The 19,069-nt window shown below is 37.0% G+C and overlaps 1 protein-coding gene across 1 annotated transcript in view; it reads right to left on the reverse strand.

Annotated features, from left to right (window-relative positions):
• The window catches only part of LOC102031355 (junctophilin-1), an 81,465-nt gene extending 62,452 nt beyond the window's left edge, over positions 1-19,013 (reverse strand). The window contains 2 exon segments of the mRNA XM_014310404.2: positions 12,545-13,301; positions 18,947-19,013. Of these exon segments, the coding sequence (XP_014165879.2) occupies positions 12,545-13,301; positions 18,947-19,013 (824 nt within the window).
• Positions 19,014-19,069: the final 56 nt, after the last annotated feature.

Here is a 19,069-nt window from a genome sequence, read left to right on the forward strand (position 1 = left end):
AAACCCCTTCAGCCCTTTTGCAGGGAACCTGACCACAGGCAACAACTCCACTGCAATACAACATGATCTTCTGGACACAGAGAAATAAAATACTGCCATCAAACAGAGTAATCTTGTCACAAACATTTATGATGAGCATTTCAGTCATGTATCTACATGTTTAAATTGAGCCTCTTTTTTCTTCACTCACTGCTGCAAACTGAGTTACAGCATCAACTTACTATAGTCCTACTTGTACAGTCAAGTACTGCAATAGCAAACTAAAAGATAAATCACTTTAGATCTTCACAGTAAATTTAGAGAAAAATACTGGAAATATTACAAACATTTAATTCATGTAAGGGAAGACTAATAATTTCAGTCTTGTTCTCTCCTTACAGGGGTCTCTGAGATAGATTAGCTCTGGAAAACCCTTTATTACACATGATACAGCAAGTGCAGAAAAAGGTGACATTTGGTTTTAAACCAGGTCATGGTGATCAAATCTTCTCTTGCATACATAAAGAACTTTCTAGAAATGCTATTCAACCTATTTCAGAGTACCATGACCCTAAGCAGGGCATCTGATCTAAATTGCTATTCATTTAAAAATACTCCTCTGTCAAAACAAGCAACAGACCCAAAGCAAATATCACACATACCAACCTAGAGAGATCAAAAAATAGAAGAAATATGTGGTATAAAAGTAGCATCATTGTCAAATTTTGAAGTGAGCAGAGTTATCAAAAGCTTCCAGCAAACACTACTTTTTGAATAAAGAATTATGTATTTAAAAAAGATATATTTGATACTCTGAAAGAAGATCTGATGTTGATCAAAAACTTTTTTCACTTGATGTAGATTGTAAAATGTAGATTTCTAAACTGGACCACAGCATGAGACCAGCAGACAACAGAAATCGGATGGTTATATAATTTGGTGGTTAAGCAAAGATATTTTTAGTGCTTTGCTAATCCATCTAATGCATTTCTTTCCAAGAGAAGAAAATGCATTACACTGATAGCAATAACAGGGTCAAAACATGAGGATATTGACAAGTAATTTAGATCTTCTAGAAAATAAAAAATTATCTCAAATTATTTTTAACAGCATCCATTCCTAAGGAAGGACTGGGTATGGGTGACACTTACACATAAGTAATTAAAGAGAAGATAAAACAAAGAAGGAAAACTTTCACAGAAACACTTCAAATAGGAATCTCATAATGGAAAACCAGCTGGTGACACCTCAAGAGAATCAAACAAATAGCAAATTAAGTGTGTAGGCAATTTCTGGGTGGCACATAGTTTATGCTGTCTGGGAAACCTGAAGAAACTTCTACCTTTTCTGGAAGAGAATTTTTTTCATAACAACACAAAAGAAAAAATTTCCCCTTACATTCTATTTCATATTAATCTTAAGAGGAACAAAGCATATTTAATCTGAAAATATGGGGATTGGACCACCAAAGGACAACAAAAGTACTTTTATAAACAGCAAATATTCTTGAAACAAGATGAGTTAAACCACTCCTTAGAGTAATCTGAAACAAACTACAGTGGACTTAATGTTAAAAGGTCCCAATCTACTTTAAAGTTTCATTTATTAATAGATGGATGTGTCAAAGTTGTACACAAAATATTTCTTCAGCAGACTTGCACCTCAGCAGGCTCAATTTCTGCCTCCCTTGAAACTTACACTTGCAAAACGAGGCAACTCAGTGTCAGAGAACAGAGAAAAAGATGCAAAGGTGTGAATTAGTTTCACTAATGGAAAGACAATAAATGGTTTCAGAGTCAGAGGGATAGGAAATGGTTTTAAGTCCAACAGTGAGCATATAAAAGCAGAAAATCCAAGAGGAAACCATCACCCTAATTCTGCAAAGTCAATTTCTTCTGCAAAACCAGAACTATTTTACTGAATGGATCAAGCAGTGCCGAGTTATATATCTGCCCAAAACCACGTTTTCATGAACCAGCAAATTCCAGGGAAATTAGTCATATTTTTCAAAGAAAAGTATCTTTTTAAGTATCACATTAGATACACTAAAAGTAGAACAGTGTTTCTTAAATTTTCAGGGACCTTGAACAAGCAGGCAGGGCTTCTGAAGATAGTTTAAGCTGAGTTTTCTCAGACTGACCTATGAAGACCCAGTCAATATGTTCTTTGAACCATCAACCAAAAATGCCTTCATTGTTACAAAGAGCTGATTAAATATGTTGTGAAATAGCAAATAAATGGGAGAACTTTTGTTAAGAGGAAATGAGCTCATGCATTTCACAGACCCAAGTCTTGTGCAACCCCTACTCAAATACCAGGGCACAATTCAACATTTCTGAAGACTTTTAATGTCCAGAATGTAAAAGTATGCTATACTGAAAGGATTCCAGTCTGGCTTCATCCTTGTTAGAAACAGGAGAAATCTAGGTGTGCAGACAAGTGTGTGAGACACCTGATGGTCTATCTGTACTGTATGCAGACCTTCCTGAAAGAGACACCAGCTCCTTCATATTGCTCACTCACCATGGAGGTCTGCAGCCAAAGTTCATCAGCATGTAATCTCTCAGCAGGTAACTCACAACTTAACTGCTATACAGACTTCATGATCACTTTCATAATGATCTAACCACAAGTGTAAGGAGCAAGTGAATTCAAATCAAGTACCTGCTACATTACAAAGATGGAACTAACAAGTGTACTGTTAAAAGCCATTCAAAGCATATCATGGTCAACTAAAATTTGAAGAAAACATCAAATAATATTTAGCCCAAACTCCTTGGTAAATTTATTCAGAACTATAATTTTGACTAATTGCTCTCTGCATTTATTGTTCACCAATCCGGAAAAGCTAAAAGCTAAATGCTATGTACTTTAATCCTTCTGCTAAAAAAGGTTCACCCTCAGAGCTCCATCAACAATTTTTTCATCAGAAATGCATCATATTTGTGCATGTCACAGACACAGGCTCTGAGGCTAATATGTTTAGTGTCTTTTCCTGGTAACAAATAGTTGTATGAAGCTCAGTTATGAGCAGGTAATATAACTACATCTCTTGCAGGTGGTCTAAATTTTAATCATACAAAATATACACTAATTTTTATCTGTCCCATTTCTGTCTTAAAATCAATTTCTGGAACAGGTATAAACTCTGAATCAGGAAATATAATGACACTCTTCACAATTATGGCATATACTATCAAACAGTGCTCAGGATTGTAGCATATCATTATGATTTTTTTTCGCATATTTAATTATCCATTGAGAATATAAAACAATATTTATACCCATACACTGCACCTTTGAGAAATTGTGAATGCTGGGCAACATTAGACCTCTCAAGATGAATTAAGTTTTGCACAAAGAATCTAGTCATCATTGGAATAAAGAGAAAGCCTCTTCACCAGAAGCCACTAATACTTCAACAGATCTGTAGAAATCAAACATTTCTGAATATCACAGTAAGTCACCAACTTAGCTGTTCTGTTGATTTTTATGGAAGTGATGCCATTCCCACCTTTACTGCTAATCTGTGATTTCCATAACTGAACTCTTCTCTGAAGCACAAAATGATGTTGTGAATGGTAATAAATTTAGAAATATTTAAAACATGAAAAATCATTAGATTTTCAGTAAAACTGAAAAGAAGCCCTTTATCAAGACACATTAAGGTAGAGGTAGGACTCCCGACACAGACATATGGAAAAGACACCCATATGCTTAATGTGGTTCACCACTGCATCTTCACAAAGCATTCTGACAAGCGGCACCTGTCTGGTTACAGCCTTAACTTTTGCTTACAGAACCAGAGAATTGTTTAGGTGGCAAAAGACCTTTAAGATCATCAACTCCAAAGGTTAATCCACCACTGCCAAGTCCACCACTAAACCAAGTCCCTAAGTACCACATCTACACATCTTTTAAGCATCTTCAGGGATGGTTCCCTTATTTTTCCTGAAATATATTTTGTGTCTTAGCACTTGGCACTATATTCTTTGTTTTTAGGATATTCCTAAGATGCTTATACAACTGACATCACAAATTCCTGCAAGTGAAGGAGCTTAAAAAGTGAACTTGGGCAGAACACACACACACGTACATACACACACACACAGCCAGATCCTAGGAAGTCACTTCAACTTAGTGATCATCCAGATTTCTTGGTGCTCTTTCTTTTCCCTTTGGAAATCAAATTTTTAACCAGCAACAGGTATGAAATCCTGGCTCCAAACAAGAACACACTAGGGCTGCGATGCAAACTCATATCTGCCTACAGGCCACCTCAACAGTGACAATATTTTGGGTCTTGCATGTTTCCACATTTGGATTTTGAGGTTTTTTGCAAAACTAAGAGTGTCATGATCCAATACCTTTATTTATGAAGTAGTCTAAAAATTCAGAGAAGAAATATCTTTGAAATTATTCACCCCAAAGCCAGAAAGGAAAGCTAAAGCAGCAGCAAAATGACCTCTGCCTCTTTTTATATATGCCAGTAACACCTGCGGCAGGCACGAAGTGGAAGTGCTGCATTATAGCAGTAAGGTAACTAAACAAGCCTTACCCACCTGATTCAGTGTGGTAAGAGAAAAGAGATGTAAATACCTGTCTTCTTAATCTCCTAGAACAGAAGAGCTGAAAATCCACACTTAACTGATTTCATTTTAGTCAGATACTAGAAGGAAATTTCTGGCTTTTAAATGTAAAACAGTAATACCATCACTTCCCATCAATCTCTACTTTTAATGTAGTAGGACCAAAGTATAGCATTTCTCACCAGAAAGTCTGGAAATAAAGATTAAAAAAAATAAAGAGAAAGAAGAAGTGCTTAAGTGAACAAAAAATTAATTCAGAAACAGAGCATAATAGGACAGTCTAAATGACTGGTTCTCCCAACTGCAGTTTAACGCTGGATACCAACAGGGCTCAGGGCTGAGAACCCAAGTTATTCTTAAATGCTAAGGAAAAGCTTGAACAGCCAAGTGACTGAATTTGTGAATGGCAGCATCAGAGAAGTCTGAGGCACAAGTGCAATGAAGGGCTGCACAAAACTCACTAATCATTTTTAATAGCGAATGAAGTTCAATTTAAGTGTAAGAGTGATGTGTAAAGCAGAACCACTCTATTTATGAGTGGCTTTAGGGTGACCTTGGGAATGAGCTCTTGGGAGACCACTACTGCTGTTCAGTAGATCTGGGAATAGTAAATCTTGAGAGGACAACAGGAATAATCAATAGGTTGTTTCAGATGTTAAACACTGACATGGGTTTGAGGGAGGCAAACTTTAGTGGAGAAATTTATTCCTGGACCCTAGCCACAAAGAGATCGTGCCTCTACCTCCACAGACAATGAGAGCAAAGAACTGCAGAAGAACAAACAAAGCAGAAAAACAAAATGCAAATAGAGTAGTGAAAGAGGAAGATCATAGTCAGACAGGCAAAAGAATGCAGGTCGGTGTATGCAAGTATGTACATAAAGCAGAAAAAGGTATTAACCACCAGAAACATGAAGAAAAGTCATAATATGTATCACTGATCCATTAGTATTCAAACAAACAGCACCACTCATTGAACTACACCAGTTTTGAGAAAATGAATCAATTGTTATTAGGAAAATATAGAATTAGATCAATGTAGTGGGCATGAATTAATCATTTTAATGAGTATTTTTCTGCTGTAGTTGTTCAGTGAGAAACATGCTACTTTACAGAATACTGTTTGACAACGTTACAGTTAGATGATAGCAAGTTTTCTTATCTCTTTGAAGAAATAAGCTGGGAATGTTCTATATAAGTTGATTTAGTCTTTGAGCAAAACATCAAGTAAATTACTCAAGCTCCAACTAGTACTACTAGACGTATGTATGCAGTTGTACTAGATATAGCTGAAATACAAAGTATCTTTTGGTTCTGAGAGTATTTTTATAGCAATCAATAACATAAATCTAATGATTTAATTCTACAGTTCATACATGACTAACCAGTACAAATGATCCAGATTTTGTTTTTTAAATGGGTATTTATTTCCATCACAGAAACTGTCCTACAAGTCAGTAAAGACAGATGCTATATGCAGTTTAGCTTTTGAACAATTGTTGTAATACAGATCAAAACTGACATACTATATAAAAACTAAGGGGAGAATCTGCCTAACAACTCATCTTCTGTGACTTCAGAAAAATACTAGTCTCTTTGTCCATCCCAGTATCATTAAAAAAAAGCCTTAATGTTGTCATGTACATCTGCTGGGCTACTACTGCAAAAATAATCTCTGCTTCTCAATTAAGTGTTCTGGAAACTGGGGGAAAACCCCCTTATCACCTGAATAAAGAATATATTTCAAGAATGTTTGTACAGCAGAAAAAGGCTTTCTTAGAAGGGTATTTTAAAAGCAGTGGTGCAGCATTGTTTCATTTATGTTCTGAAAGCACTATTTCCAATCTTATACTAGCAATCTCCTGATTTTAAACAATTTTAAAAAGCAACTCTCAAGTAACAATTCTGTGTCTAATACAAACACAAGGTAAGACTGGATACACACCAGAACTGCTTTCAAAAAACTTAAATCCCTATCAAGCTCATGGCTGTAGGTAGGTATATGTGGATATAGGTAATGTGAAAAAAAACTAAGTACTAGATAAAATTAAACACTAAATACTTCTAAAATTTCAAGCTGAGATATGGTACAGGACTAATTTTGCATATTTTCAGCCATGTAATCTTGGTGCATTAAATACTAAGAAAGTAAAAAAAAAAATCTGTGTAGTGATGTTTATCTGATTTGTATATTTCAAACAGCTGTATTATTCATTCCCCAGCAAATAACTGAGGAACAGTCCAAGATTATATTCTTTTACCAATGAGTTGTTTGTGAAATCTGAGGGAATATGTGCCCCAATGAAGTTAGTGGTGTAACTCCCACAAGATTCAAAGAACATATGGTTTTCTATAAAGAATGCAGAATTAACTTTAAAATTACTATCTATAGTAGTTCAAGACCTATTTTAAGTTTTACCACAGCATTTCAGCTGTTATCTTCAAACAAACTATGTAGCAAAATGATTAAAAGTGATTTCATTTTGAACCTCAGGCAGCTTTTTGTACTGAAGCAAGCAGTCTTATATAAATACCTTTGGTATTTGCTGGATCCTATTCCTAAACACAATGTTCATATTTCAGCTATAATAAGTAAAGCATCTCCAAGGCGTGTGAGGCACCAGGCTTGCAAGTGTCCAGTTTAGTTTCTTGAGTAAAGTGAGAGTGGTAGAGTCAGCTAAATCCATCATGGAAAGCTGTGTGTGGCACAAATAATTCAGTGCTGTTTGGAATGATGGGCAGCTGCCTTCTAGTGTGGACACAAACTGTACTATCACATGAGCGTCATTTCAGCTCTCCCTAGAAATCACAGTTTGTTCAGGTCAAGCTGAACACACTGGTCACACAAGACAATGAACACAACAAAGGAGCCGCCTAATAAACCACCTAGTACTGCTTCCTGAGACTTCCACATGCTCCATGACCCCACCATGCAGCACAGCATGGTGAAGTTTACTCTGAATCAAGGTTATGAAAAATGTAAGCATGGGTTCTTAAGTAACTGCTGTACGGTGGACATGGGTGCTCTGGGGTGGACAGCTGAGCCAGAGGTGCTGCCCAGCAACTTGAAGCCAATGCTAAGGGCCCAAGTCCAGGCTGGGGCAGCACCAGGCCAGGACTCAGGGTAAAACTGGAGTTCTCTGACTCATCCTAGCACTGGACATCACACAAGTCACTACTGGCTCCAGGCCACAATGACAGCAAGGGACAGCAGGGTCCCAAAGGAAGCCCATGTTGTGAAGGTGTGTTCACTCCCAAACAAAATAGTTATTCTGGGTCTCCACTACCAAGTTAATCCTGCTGCACCTTCCTCCTGCATCCACTTCTAACAACTCAAGACTCCTTGGGAGCCACGCAGAACAAAGCAGCCTGCTTGTGAGACAGGATCACAAGCAGAGTTTCAGCAGTTTCTATTAAAAAAACAAAAGCTGAAATTTAGCTCTAGCATCTGTGGACTTGGACACAAACATGTTAAAAATAAAATTGAGCTGTCTAAAAAAGCTGCTCTGAAAAAGAAATCACTGCAGAAGATGCCAGTTAATCCCCCTTCAGTGCTCCACTTTAAAGAAGCACTAGAGTGACTAGAGACTCGCTAGTCACTGCTGTCTGAGCACAGACAGCTAATTAACAAGGAGGAACTGTTCCATATTATTAGTAGCAAGATATTGATTTTACTGTTATCTTGTTCTCCGACCCAGTCTTTTTGCCAGCTTCTTTTCATCTGTTGGGCACTGCCATTTTCCCAGACTGCAAGGTCTCCAGACGGTATAATTTGTTTGTGCAGTGCCTAACACAAAGGAACCATTGTGCTTCACCAAATCTCAGGTGCTCCTGTAATGAAAGCCCGTTACAATATTGCTTTTAAGGTGGTCACAAGTTCTTGTGGCATATTATGACAACACATACACTTCACTTAAAACTCACTCAAAACTTTAAAGTAATTAGAAGTATTTTGCTTCTGTGAAAAGGAAAAAAAACAAGAAGTTTAAATTCTTGAATCTGTTTGTTTTCTGACCTGAAAGATCAATGAAATGTAAGGAAAGTATCAATGAGGAAGTATTTTTCTGATTTCTTTCTCCCTTTCCCTTCATATATGATCTTCTGGTTCATATTTCTTACCCTTACTGTATTTTTATCATGTCCCTCTGTGTCCTTGCAAAGTTTGCTTTTCCTCAGAGAGTCAACACTTAAAGCAAAAGGTCTTTTAAGGGGAGAATTAGCTAGAAAATATTTGAAAGAAAAAAAAAAGAAAAAGGTCTGGCTCAGAACGCTCAATTGTGAATGCAGAAAATTAACTTTTCTGAAAGAATATGGAACATGAGGGGTTGTTGGTAAACAAACATCATTCCTTCTGCTTCCACTGCCTCATGTTTACTTACAGGACTGATGTATTTTAAAAACACCCAGTGACACTAAGTATTATAAGGTAAATTTATGTTCAAACTCTGAAAATGAATTCCAGAAACAATACAGTTTTATATTGTACATAAGTATTGATGAAGGCAAAGTTAATATAATACAGAATAATGAGAACTTAAGTAATTTTCTTACTAGGAAAGAAGTGTAATTCCAGTTTATATTGAGCTGCAGAGGGATAGCTCCTTTGAATGAGACATATGACAGTGATGGAAAGGAAGTTCAAAATCCCTACAGTGAGAATTACATGATATCCTCAAAATGAGTTTCCACTTGACTCTTGTTGAGTCAACATAGGGGGCTTTTTAATATCTTCCAAAAGTCTCTTCCAAACATACATCTTTCAGCATTTAAAGCACTTCACATGTATAGAGAAGAATCAAATATTTCTGGAAAGCAGTTTCTCCTCTTAGACAGGAGGACCCCAAATAAGGCATATAAACCTGACTGCTTTTAGCGCAATGCATTAAAGATGAATTTGAATTAATTACTCCCCATAATAATGATATTTTTAAAAGGCACCTTAAAAGTTTTGAAAAGGGAAAGTAATGAGCATACTTTTGAAGTTTCTCAAATTCTGGGATTTTTATATCTATGCCAAAACATTTTTCCTTAAATACAGCTGGTAAAACTAATACACAATCAAATCTATTAAGTTGCACTGCAATTTTATTGATTGATAATTTCTAACCTGTTTAGAATATACATCTGTGTAGTAGAAGCTAGTAATTATTTTCCTGATACAGAAGCTTTTTATACATCACATAATGTTGCAATTTGCTATCTTTTGAGAAATGCTGTTGTAATTTTCAAAATACCTCAGTACAAATACCTCAAAAACCCAAAACCTAAGTCAGGAGAGCCAATGTAAATTCAGGTTCAGAGAAGCACTACTTATCCCAACTTTTATATTTTTCTTTGTGTACAAAATGCCACTTTAGACAAAGGAAGATTACACAGATTACTAAAGATGACTTTCAGACATAAAAAGACATTGGAATATAAAGCAAAACAGTGGTTGGTCTTGTTGAAGACTGTGTGGACATCTGTCACAGGTCAAACTACCAGCCAAGCCTGTCAGGACCAGCAGGGAGCTATGAACAGGAGTATGGTCTGTTTCCATTTGGCTGAACAAACATTTTGGGAATATTCTTCCTGTATGCAGGAAGAATAGCAACTCCAAGCTGCACTGAAAAGAAAGGTATCTGGATAAGAGTAAGGATTTCTAGCTCTTTGGTTCAATGGTTTTTGGGGTGAGAAAAGGTCTATCTAGTGAGTTCTTCAACTAATGCAATGGAAATCTACAGCAAACACACAGTGCTGGTGACACCTGTCCAGTCTGAAACATAGAAGGCCACTGTGCAGTGAGGTGATGCCATATGGGCAGATCCACCTTTGTATTTATTACACACTAGAGAAATTATAGAAGGCAGACTCGACTTTTTTATGCAGTAGTAATCGCTGGGAAACAGACAAAACCACCATCCTCATATTCATCTAGGAAGACATTGCAAGAATGCTATGGTCCAAAGAATTATTATATTATTAATATATCAGTTTGGTAAAAAATTGATAAAGACAGTTTGGTAAGACAGTTTTTTAGTTCACCAGTGTCCATGGTCTTGCTCCTACTGGTAGATACTCACAAAACGACTCTGAAAATTTGCAAGATAGGAAAGGTCTTGCCATTCTTACTAGGGGAGTCCAACATGCCCTCAGAAGTGAAGTTAATATTATCTTCATGCCTGATGTTGCCCAGCTTGGTGTCAGGTCTCTTGGCCTTTGAATCAGTGCCAGTACAGTTGGTGCAGTGGCTACTAAAAAGAGAGAACACCTGAATCTGCCATCTTGCTGTCTATCCTGGTAGTCATGGGAGTGTTTCAGAGAGATTTTTAGCTGAGAAACCAAAGGGAGAGATTGCCTCTGGTCACAGCTGCACTACAACTTCTGCTGCACTTTCAAAAACGTATTTTCAAGAAATCAACATTGTTTTGGTGAATTGTTCCTAAAGAAGCAATTTGAACTCTGTCCTCCACCTAAAAATCAAAGGGAAGGAAAAGCAAACAAAACACTTCAGAGACACTTCTTGAAGAGGAAGTGCATTCACTGTGCCTTGGAATGTAATGGTCTCAGACAACAGCTTTTTAATAGCTTTATACAGACTCAAAGGGGTGACTCCCCCTTTCCAAACATCCCACCTATTTTTTTTTTTAACTGGGGCTTATTATGTACTGACAGAACATGAATGGGATCCAGCACTTTCTTGAAGTTAGGTATTACTGATCTGCCTTACCAATACGGTACGCTGTCATATAATGCCTTACATGTATTTATAGAAGTAACCAAATATATGCTACCCTTTAGTTACTTACATGACCAGTTCTCAGAAAAGTCCTTTAATGGTATGCTACATTCTTCATCTTAGTGTCTCAACTACTTCTTGCTATGAGCATTTTATATATTCAAGGTCTCCCACTTAAGCAGTTTTTTGTATTTTCTGTACTTCTTATGACTATCAGGAAAAGGGTAGTCACTGGGGACACACTAGTGACCACACTAAATTAGGAATCAGTTGTTCACCTCAAAGGGTAATGTGTCATCCTCTTTCTAAAATAGCATGAAGATTTTCTTTCATGCACATTCTGGACTCTTTTTTTTATTCAAAGCATATTTCAAGAAAAGCCTGCCTGAGGAAACAAACTAAAGCCATCAATAGAGAAACTGCCACAGAAACTTATTGAAAGGCAATAAAAGTGAAATAGCTTTTTAAAGAGCTCTCAAACATAATAACAAAACCAATTAAAATTGTCTGTACTAATTTAATTTGTAACAATTCCATTTCAAGAAACTTTGTTTCATTGTTGGTTAACAGTTGAAAGTGAAAATGGCACTTTCCTCCACTACCAATACCCACACATTTCTCCCATCTCAAACATTTGGCAGAGGCACAGGGAGAAGCTGACCACCACTATTTCAGGCGGTGGTCGTATGATCAGATGAGTTGAGGAGAAGCATGCTCCAAAATGGAAGAGTCCTCATAAAGAACTCTTTTGGCAGATATTGCCCTGGCAACCAAATCAACAGCTTCTAAGCGCAACATCCTCGACCATTATTCTTAGGCTGTTCCTACCAAGAGTTTCTCAGAAAAAGAGATGCACCTTAAGATGCCTATTGTCAAATGGGGAACTTCAGTGAGTTTCAGATGCTACCAAAAATCTGGCAATACAATAAGCATAACTGGAGCATGGTTACAGGAAAATATTAAAACTTTACCTCATATCCCCCAAATAATTCACTACATTCCTCACCAGTTTTATTTTCCAAACAGGTTTAAAGGCATAATGCAGCAGCTCTTGAGAGAAAGCAGAAATATATAAAGAATGGAAATTTACTTCTACGGTATATTACGGAATAAACACCAACTCTTCACTCAAACAAGTTGAAGCTCTAAGCTCCATATGCATAATGTCACTAAAGTCAACAGAGCTACACACATGAAACTGAGAGGTGAGCAAGTGCTCACTACCACAAAGGTTTACAACCTTCCATTTGATAACTTACCTTGAGGTTGCAATTTCCACTTTGGTTCTTGCCATGGCAGCTGCTCGCTGTGCACCCTCTATTGCTCTATCCACCTTTTCTCTAGTTTTTGTGTTTCGTATTGGTATAAGTTGCTTTCTTATTCCACGGACCAAAATGTTATTTTTGTACTTTCCCTCTTCTTTGGTGCCATCTGGAAACATGGTACATCCATATCCATGCCTCCTGTTATTCAGCCACTCTCCTTCGTATTTCATACCATTTGATCGCTCACTGATACCAAAACCGCTGCGCTTGTCGTTCTTCCATTCACCCATGTAGGCTTCTGTAGTGGTAGCATCTACGTGGTCTTCCAGAGGGCTATAATCACAGTCACCATCTCCAAAACTAATTGTAGAGTTGGCGTCACTAGAACTAATCCTGCTCATAGCAGCATCGCTCCTTACAGAGCTCCGTTTGCTAGATATCGATGACCTAGACTCTGATTTTCTAAGTTTTATACTACCAAGAAGGGATCCTCTTCTGAATAAGCCTCCTTTTTTCTTAATGCCCATGGCTTCTGGATCACTGTGAAAATTGAGCACAAATCCTCCTCTTGTTCCAGCTGGACTGTCTGAAGTGACGTCATGCAGAACAGTGCCATTGCTCTGCTCACTTCGAAGTGACGCCAGAGATGTTCGGAGAGGTGAACGGATCACAGTGGCCATGCCATAGGGTACACTCTGACGTACACCATATCCATGTCTCATCCCTCCTGTCCACTGCCCCTGGTAGGTACCTTTTAAAGTAATAAGAAGTTAAATTTAGGAAGCTGTAGAAGACCTAGCCCTCTCCATCCAATATGCTACAGGCAACACTACATTGTCAGCTCTAATTTTGGTAAGAAGAGATGCACACAACACGGACAGATAAACTACTTTTGTTACTTGTTTTTCTTATAAATTATTTTGAAGCAAATCCTTCACTTTCACAGCTGATTTATTTTGGCAACTAAGACACAGTAACTATAATCATAAGCATTTTTTTAATGGATCTGTTCAGGGGAAAAAATTGAGAGAAATTTATAAAGCAGGACTCCCTCAACATTTTTTTAAGGTGGACTGATAGGAAGGTGGCCAGCAGAAACAGGGACACATTATATATAGTCAGTTGAGAAGGGAGGGAGCAGGACACTTACAGCTCTTGTGCCCAGCTGCCCACAGAAAGAGCAAGTAGGAGAAGTAACCATTCTGTTATTGTGGGTTTAAGGTGACTATAGACCTCTCCTTGTCAGGAGCTATTTGAAAGCTCTGCAGATGGGCTTTTGGATCCACTGTCATAAACCTCCATTGTAAAATTAAATCTTTTAAAATTTTTGTGTGGATTTGAATGAAAGAGCAAAACCTTAGGACCCCTTTCTCTTTATGAACTCTTCATACCAACATTTTCTAGTATCCCCAGCACATAAATATGCATTGCATTCTGCCTTATATTCTGACAGAGGGATCAAAAGCATGAATTCTTTAGCTCTTTTTTTGCCTTTCATGTGTTCTGCAGTATGTAAGAAAGGCAAGGCAGCAACACAGTACTGCACAACGTTCTAGCAAACATTTAATCATAACTACTCTTGTAAAAAGTTTCAAACAGCAATGTAAGGAGGGAAGATGGTACACAATATGAAAAGTCATGGATGGCCATGCAAAGTTGCACTGGAGCCAAACCCCACCTTTATCAGATTACTACAGCAATTTTTCTTCTTTTATTCTTGAAAGGCATTTTCATTTTGACACTTGCCAGTGTCTGCTCTCTGAAGGCCATTTCTACCAGAGGCTCCAAAGGAAGGTTGCATGGATACCATAACTAGCAAGTAGAAGATAATTATTTGGTGATGTAATTTCACTCTAATTCCCATTAAACTACTTTAAGCTCCTCAAAATGAAGTTGCTCACCCACCTAGTGCTGTTTTTTTGGTTTTGGTTTTTTTTAAAGCTACTTTGAATATTTTTTCAGAGGGATGAATAAGTAATCATTCATTTATTTTTAAAATTTTGATCTACTTCAATTGGAGCACCTATTAACTATTCAGAGAACTAAATATCAAATGTCAAATTCAGTGATTGATAAAATTTTTGTGAAAATATTTATGAAGTACCTGCAGTTAAAGATGTAGATCCAAGATTCATTTGCTTTGAGATTCAATCTCTTCCATATACACATACTGGTTTGGTTGTGTACATGTCCACCATCTATCAAGTACTGCCTTACTCATTACCTCTTCTGCTAATGTGTATTTCAGTGTTAACACACAATTAAATTTGCTAAGTCTGTTTTCACTATTATATAATACTAGATAGGTTCCAAAACGTAACTATTTCGTGTTGGTAGAAAATTCTACCAAGTGGAAGGTTTTTAACAGATGGCTGCTGACACAAACAAATAACTTTCTTAGTTTCTTTCTCATTCTCTGTATCCTGGATACCTACTACTGCACTGGTTGTAAGGGTGCTGAATCTAGGAACATGATTATTTTAAAAAACTCAACATATGGGGAAGAACAAATAGAAACATGAGCACAAAGCACTGGTATGACATGTTCTGTAAATACTGCAAATATACAACCACAATCTAATTTTTATTTTTTGTTTTCTTAAACAGAGAATTCCTGAAAATACATTAATATTTTATGAGCACAAATTACTTCACTTTGTCCTTAATTATTCTGGGATCTGTAATGATGTGCTGGAACTAAGAATCTGGCTATATACACTTATTGCTACATATTATAACCCCTTTATCGTTCTGCACTAGTTAATTTAATTTTGAAATAATAAATCTAATTTTGATTATACCACAATATTACATTAGAGTAGCATATTTCATAATTACGGCTCTCCATGCTGCTTACAACATCAGACTTCAAGCATAATCTATTTCAGTACAGAATTTTAAAGAAGAATAAAAGCCTCTTTTTCTTACTAATATTTTAATTAATAAACATGTGTTTAATGGAAAGCTCAAAAATACTTAATTAAGGACTTGTATTTTTCACTACTCTAGAAGGAAGGGAAGTGTTTGCAGCTGCCCTTAAGGGCATTAAAACAAGAACAATTCATGTGCTGCTATCCACTAGTCAATTTTCCTTTCTACTGGGGAAATAAAATCAATGCCAGCTTCTTCTAAAGAGAAAATAGTAAAAAAGAAAATGGAAGATTTGTACTCATTTCATCCTTAAAAAGTATGAGATATTTAGGCTGAATTTTATGCAGTGTAGCAGGTAATTTATCATTTCTATTATTACAGATGTCTCAATGGAAATGCTTCTGATACTAATGCTAAAAAGCCAACTCATTTTCCTTGGTTTTTAAACTCGCATTATAAAGGAAAAGTATTTTAATGAAATATGGACAGCAGTGTCCAGAATGTAGATACAAGAACCTTGTACAGTAATTTGATTGACTATATCAGACTTTAACTGCATCACCTTATTCAATAAATTTTAGAAATCTTTAAACAAGCAAGACATGTCAATACTGCAATATAACTAAATACAACAATGTATGATATAAGACATGATGAAAAAGCTTTTCCCATATATGAAGATGAAAACATATGCAGTATTTACCTATCTCTCTAGATAGAGATAAACAGGAACGATATATCAACAAACACACCACATTCTGTTTCACCTTATACAACAGTTGACTATTCAAAGCAGTTCCTCTAAAAGTCAATCATTAAAATTTTTATTAACACTGCAATTACCAACATAATTTAAAACTATATTTGACCATAAAATAGTAACATTGTTTAGCACTAATTTTTCAAAAGCTGGGCTTGCTATCCTTTGTAACTGAAGAAACATTTAGCCACAACTGCTGACCATCCATCTGGTGTTTAATTGGTTCTCTTGCAAAGGTGTTCATTTTAAGCCTGGGAGCTATTAGAAAGTGTATTTTTTTTTCTTTTTCTTTTTGTTGGCAAGTTGTTCTAAGATATAATTTCATAATCTGTTTCCTTAGCTACAATATGCCATCCCTTCTAAAACACTGTTGGTGCATCTTACAGCTGTAAATGCCATTGCCCACTTGCAGCTAAAATTTAATACTACACTGTGAAAAAACCTGAGAGTTTAACTACTCTACTTGCTCTTATCCTTTACTTAAGATATTCTGTGGTTTAAAAAAGTTGTTGTAACATTAAGATTTTTGCGTGCTTTTCTCATTCAAATGTTAAATAAGCGTAGACCTAGAAAGAAGACCTCTCAGAAATCAATGAGCATATGTGACCTTTGCTTCAGAGTGCTTTTTCTCCTGATCTCCCTTTGTGGAATGACAACATACAATTGGTTTTTGCTGTTGTTGTAGCGACCATAAATAACCAATTTAGACATACTGAAGTTTCAAATAAGGCCACAGTCACTCCTCCGGTAGGTTTGGCATCTTCACACAGATTAACAAAACCTAGGGAGTTTAAAGGAGGCAGAAAAATCCAGATTGCTGCAGGGGACAGATAGATGGGCCACTTGAAAGCCCAATGTAATCACATGCAATGAATGAAGTATCATGGTTTATAATTCACAGTGGTTTCCTCAGAGATTTGACTGAGTGACAATTTTAAGCACCTAAACACAGCATGACATGTATTACTCCTGTCATGAAAAGTGTTCTGTGCAAAAACTGAGGCACACTGTCAATGCTTATTTTCCTTTTCCCTCCTTCAATGATATCTCATAATACCACCAATACACTTTAAAGCAATGTACTGGGGATATACTAAAAAAAACCAAAACACACAAAAAGCTAGCAGCAAAGAGATCTGCATTATAGTGAGTTTGAAAATAAACTGGCAGTTGGCATAGTCTAATGAGTTATTTCTCTACACTGGTATTCATGAAGAGAGAGCTTTCCTGCAACTGTTTTAAATTATGTTAAAGATACATGTGTAAATCTGGTTTCCTTATAAACCCATTTCAGATGTTGCTCTGGTGTGCAAATACATCTATTGTTCCCAGAGCATGAAAACAAAAGCACATCTGCAAACATCTATGACGTACTCCTCTGCTTCATTCATGAGTACTTTCATTAAAATCAATGGGACTTCACACCCTCTGTTCCTGTGAGCTGCAACATGCAAAAGACTGGAGTCATGACAACAGATTTCAGCTAACAGTGTGAACTGGATCCTTCATACGTTGTTCCAAGTCCAAATACTGAGAGAATTTATCTCCAATAACCAATATTATATTAAGATTTTTTTAAAGCCATAGGAAGCCTAAAGGAAAAAGGACAAAAACAACTTTATTTTGAGAAAATATTTTCTATAAGATTTAATGGAATGGCAATTTACTTTTTCAGAAGGGAAGGGAGGAAAAAAAAGAAAGCCACTGCTTGTATTTAGCCAAAACAAATATAATAAAAATTGAAAAGTGCATTGTGTGATGAAAGAGAAATTGAAATTCTGATCTGTTTCATACTTTGATTTTGGTGGGGCTTTTTCTGCTTTTTTTTTTTTTTAATTAATCCAAAAAACATAGCTATCTTTGAATATCAGAACTTTCCACACCAGGAAACAATTTTTGGACAGCTACAAATATCTCTAAACAAGGGGATAGAAAGGTACAAAACCCACTGCATACCTCCTTGTTGGAAGGAACTGAATCTTACCAACTTGCTACATGTTCTGTTTTGGAAAAGTAAAAATAGGAGCCCAACTGCAAATATCTAATTTTCTGCTTAATACAAAAATACCCATTCTCCTGAAAGTTTCACCAGAGATCATGTGACAAAATTCCTCGAAGAAAGCAGCAAAAGCATCAGTTGAGAGCTGATACATGGGTTAGTCCTTTAGTCACATCACGTGAACAGTACCTCTGATTTTGGTAAATTCTATTACCTGACTGTTAACTGAACACGTTTCTGAACGCTGAAGCAAGCAGCATTTCTGTCAAAAAATCCCAGCGACTGTCTAATCCTAAAACTGAGACCCGTTTTTCTTCCTGTTAGAACAAACCAAACCCGCTCCCTTGTTCCTAGCTGAAGAGCAACTCTGCAGAAGTTGCAGGTGGCACTTGCAGCGAGGCCAGTGACCAGCAAAGGCTGAATTAGAGTATCAGGCTTATTTATCGTGCAGAGCATGAAGTGACAGAGGTACAAGAACTGTAAGTGAGCACTCAAGTAAGCTCCAGCCCTCGTTAACCTCACTGAACCCTGACTTGACCGCTCCCGACTTCAGCGGAGGGCGGATCGCCGCGGCCGCTCCGCACGCCCACCGCGGTGAGGCTCAGCCCTGGGAGACTGGCTTTGTCGTGGGGAAGGGTGTGAGAGGCAGGTCTGTGTGAGTGCACTGCACACCTCCTGCTTTGAGCAGGATGCTTGAAACTACCCTGTATTTTGGTAAAAAGAGAAGTTATTACATGAGGGTGGACCCAAGTTTCATTGATTTTACGCGAGCTGCGTCCCCACTCCATTAGCTCCAGCCTCCTGTTTACAAGCCGAGCGCATCGAGCGCACATAGCCCGCACATCAGCGGGGCACAAGGGCTCTATTATAACAAGTTCCTGCCGTTCCC

The sequence above is a fragment of the Geospiza fortis genome, unplaced genomic scaffold (assembly GCF_000277835.1).
Source record: "Geospiza fortis unplaced genomic scaffold, GeoFor_1.0 scaffold1831, whole genome shotgun sequence".
In the NCBI taxonomy this organism is placed as follows: domain Eukaryota; kingdom Metazoa; phylum Chordata; class Aves; order Passeriformes; family Thraupidae; genus Geospiza; species Geospiza fortis.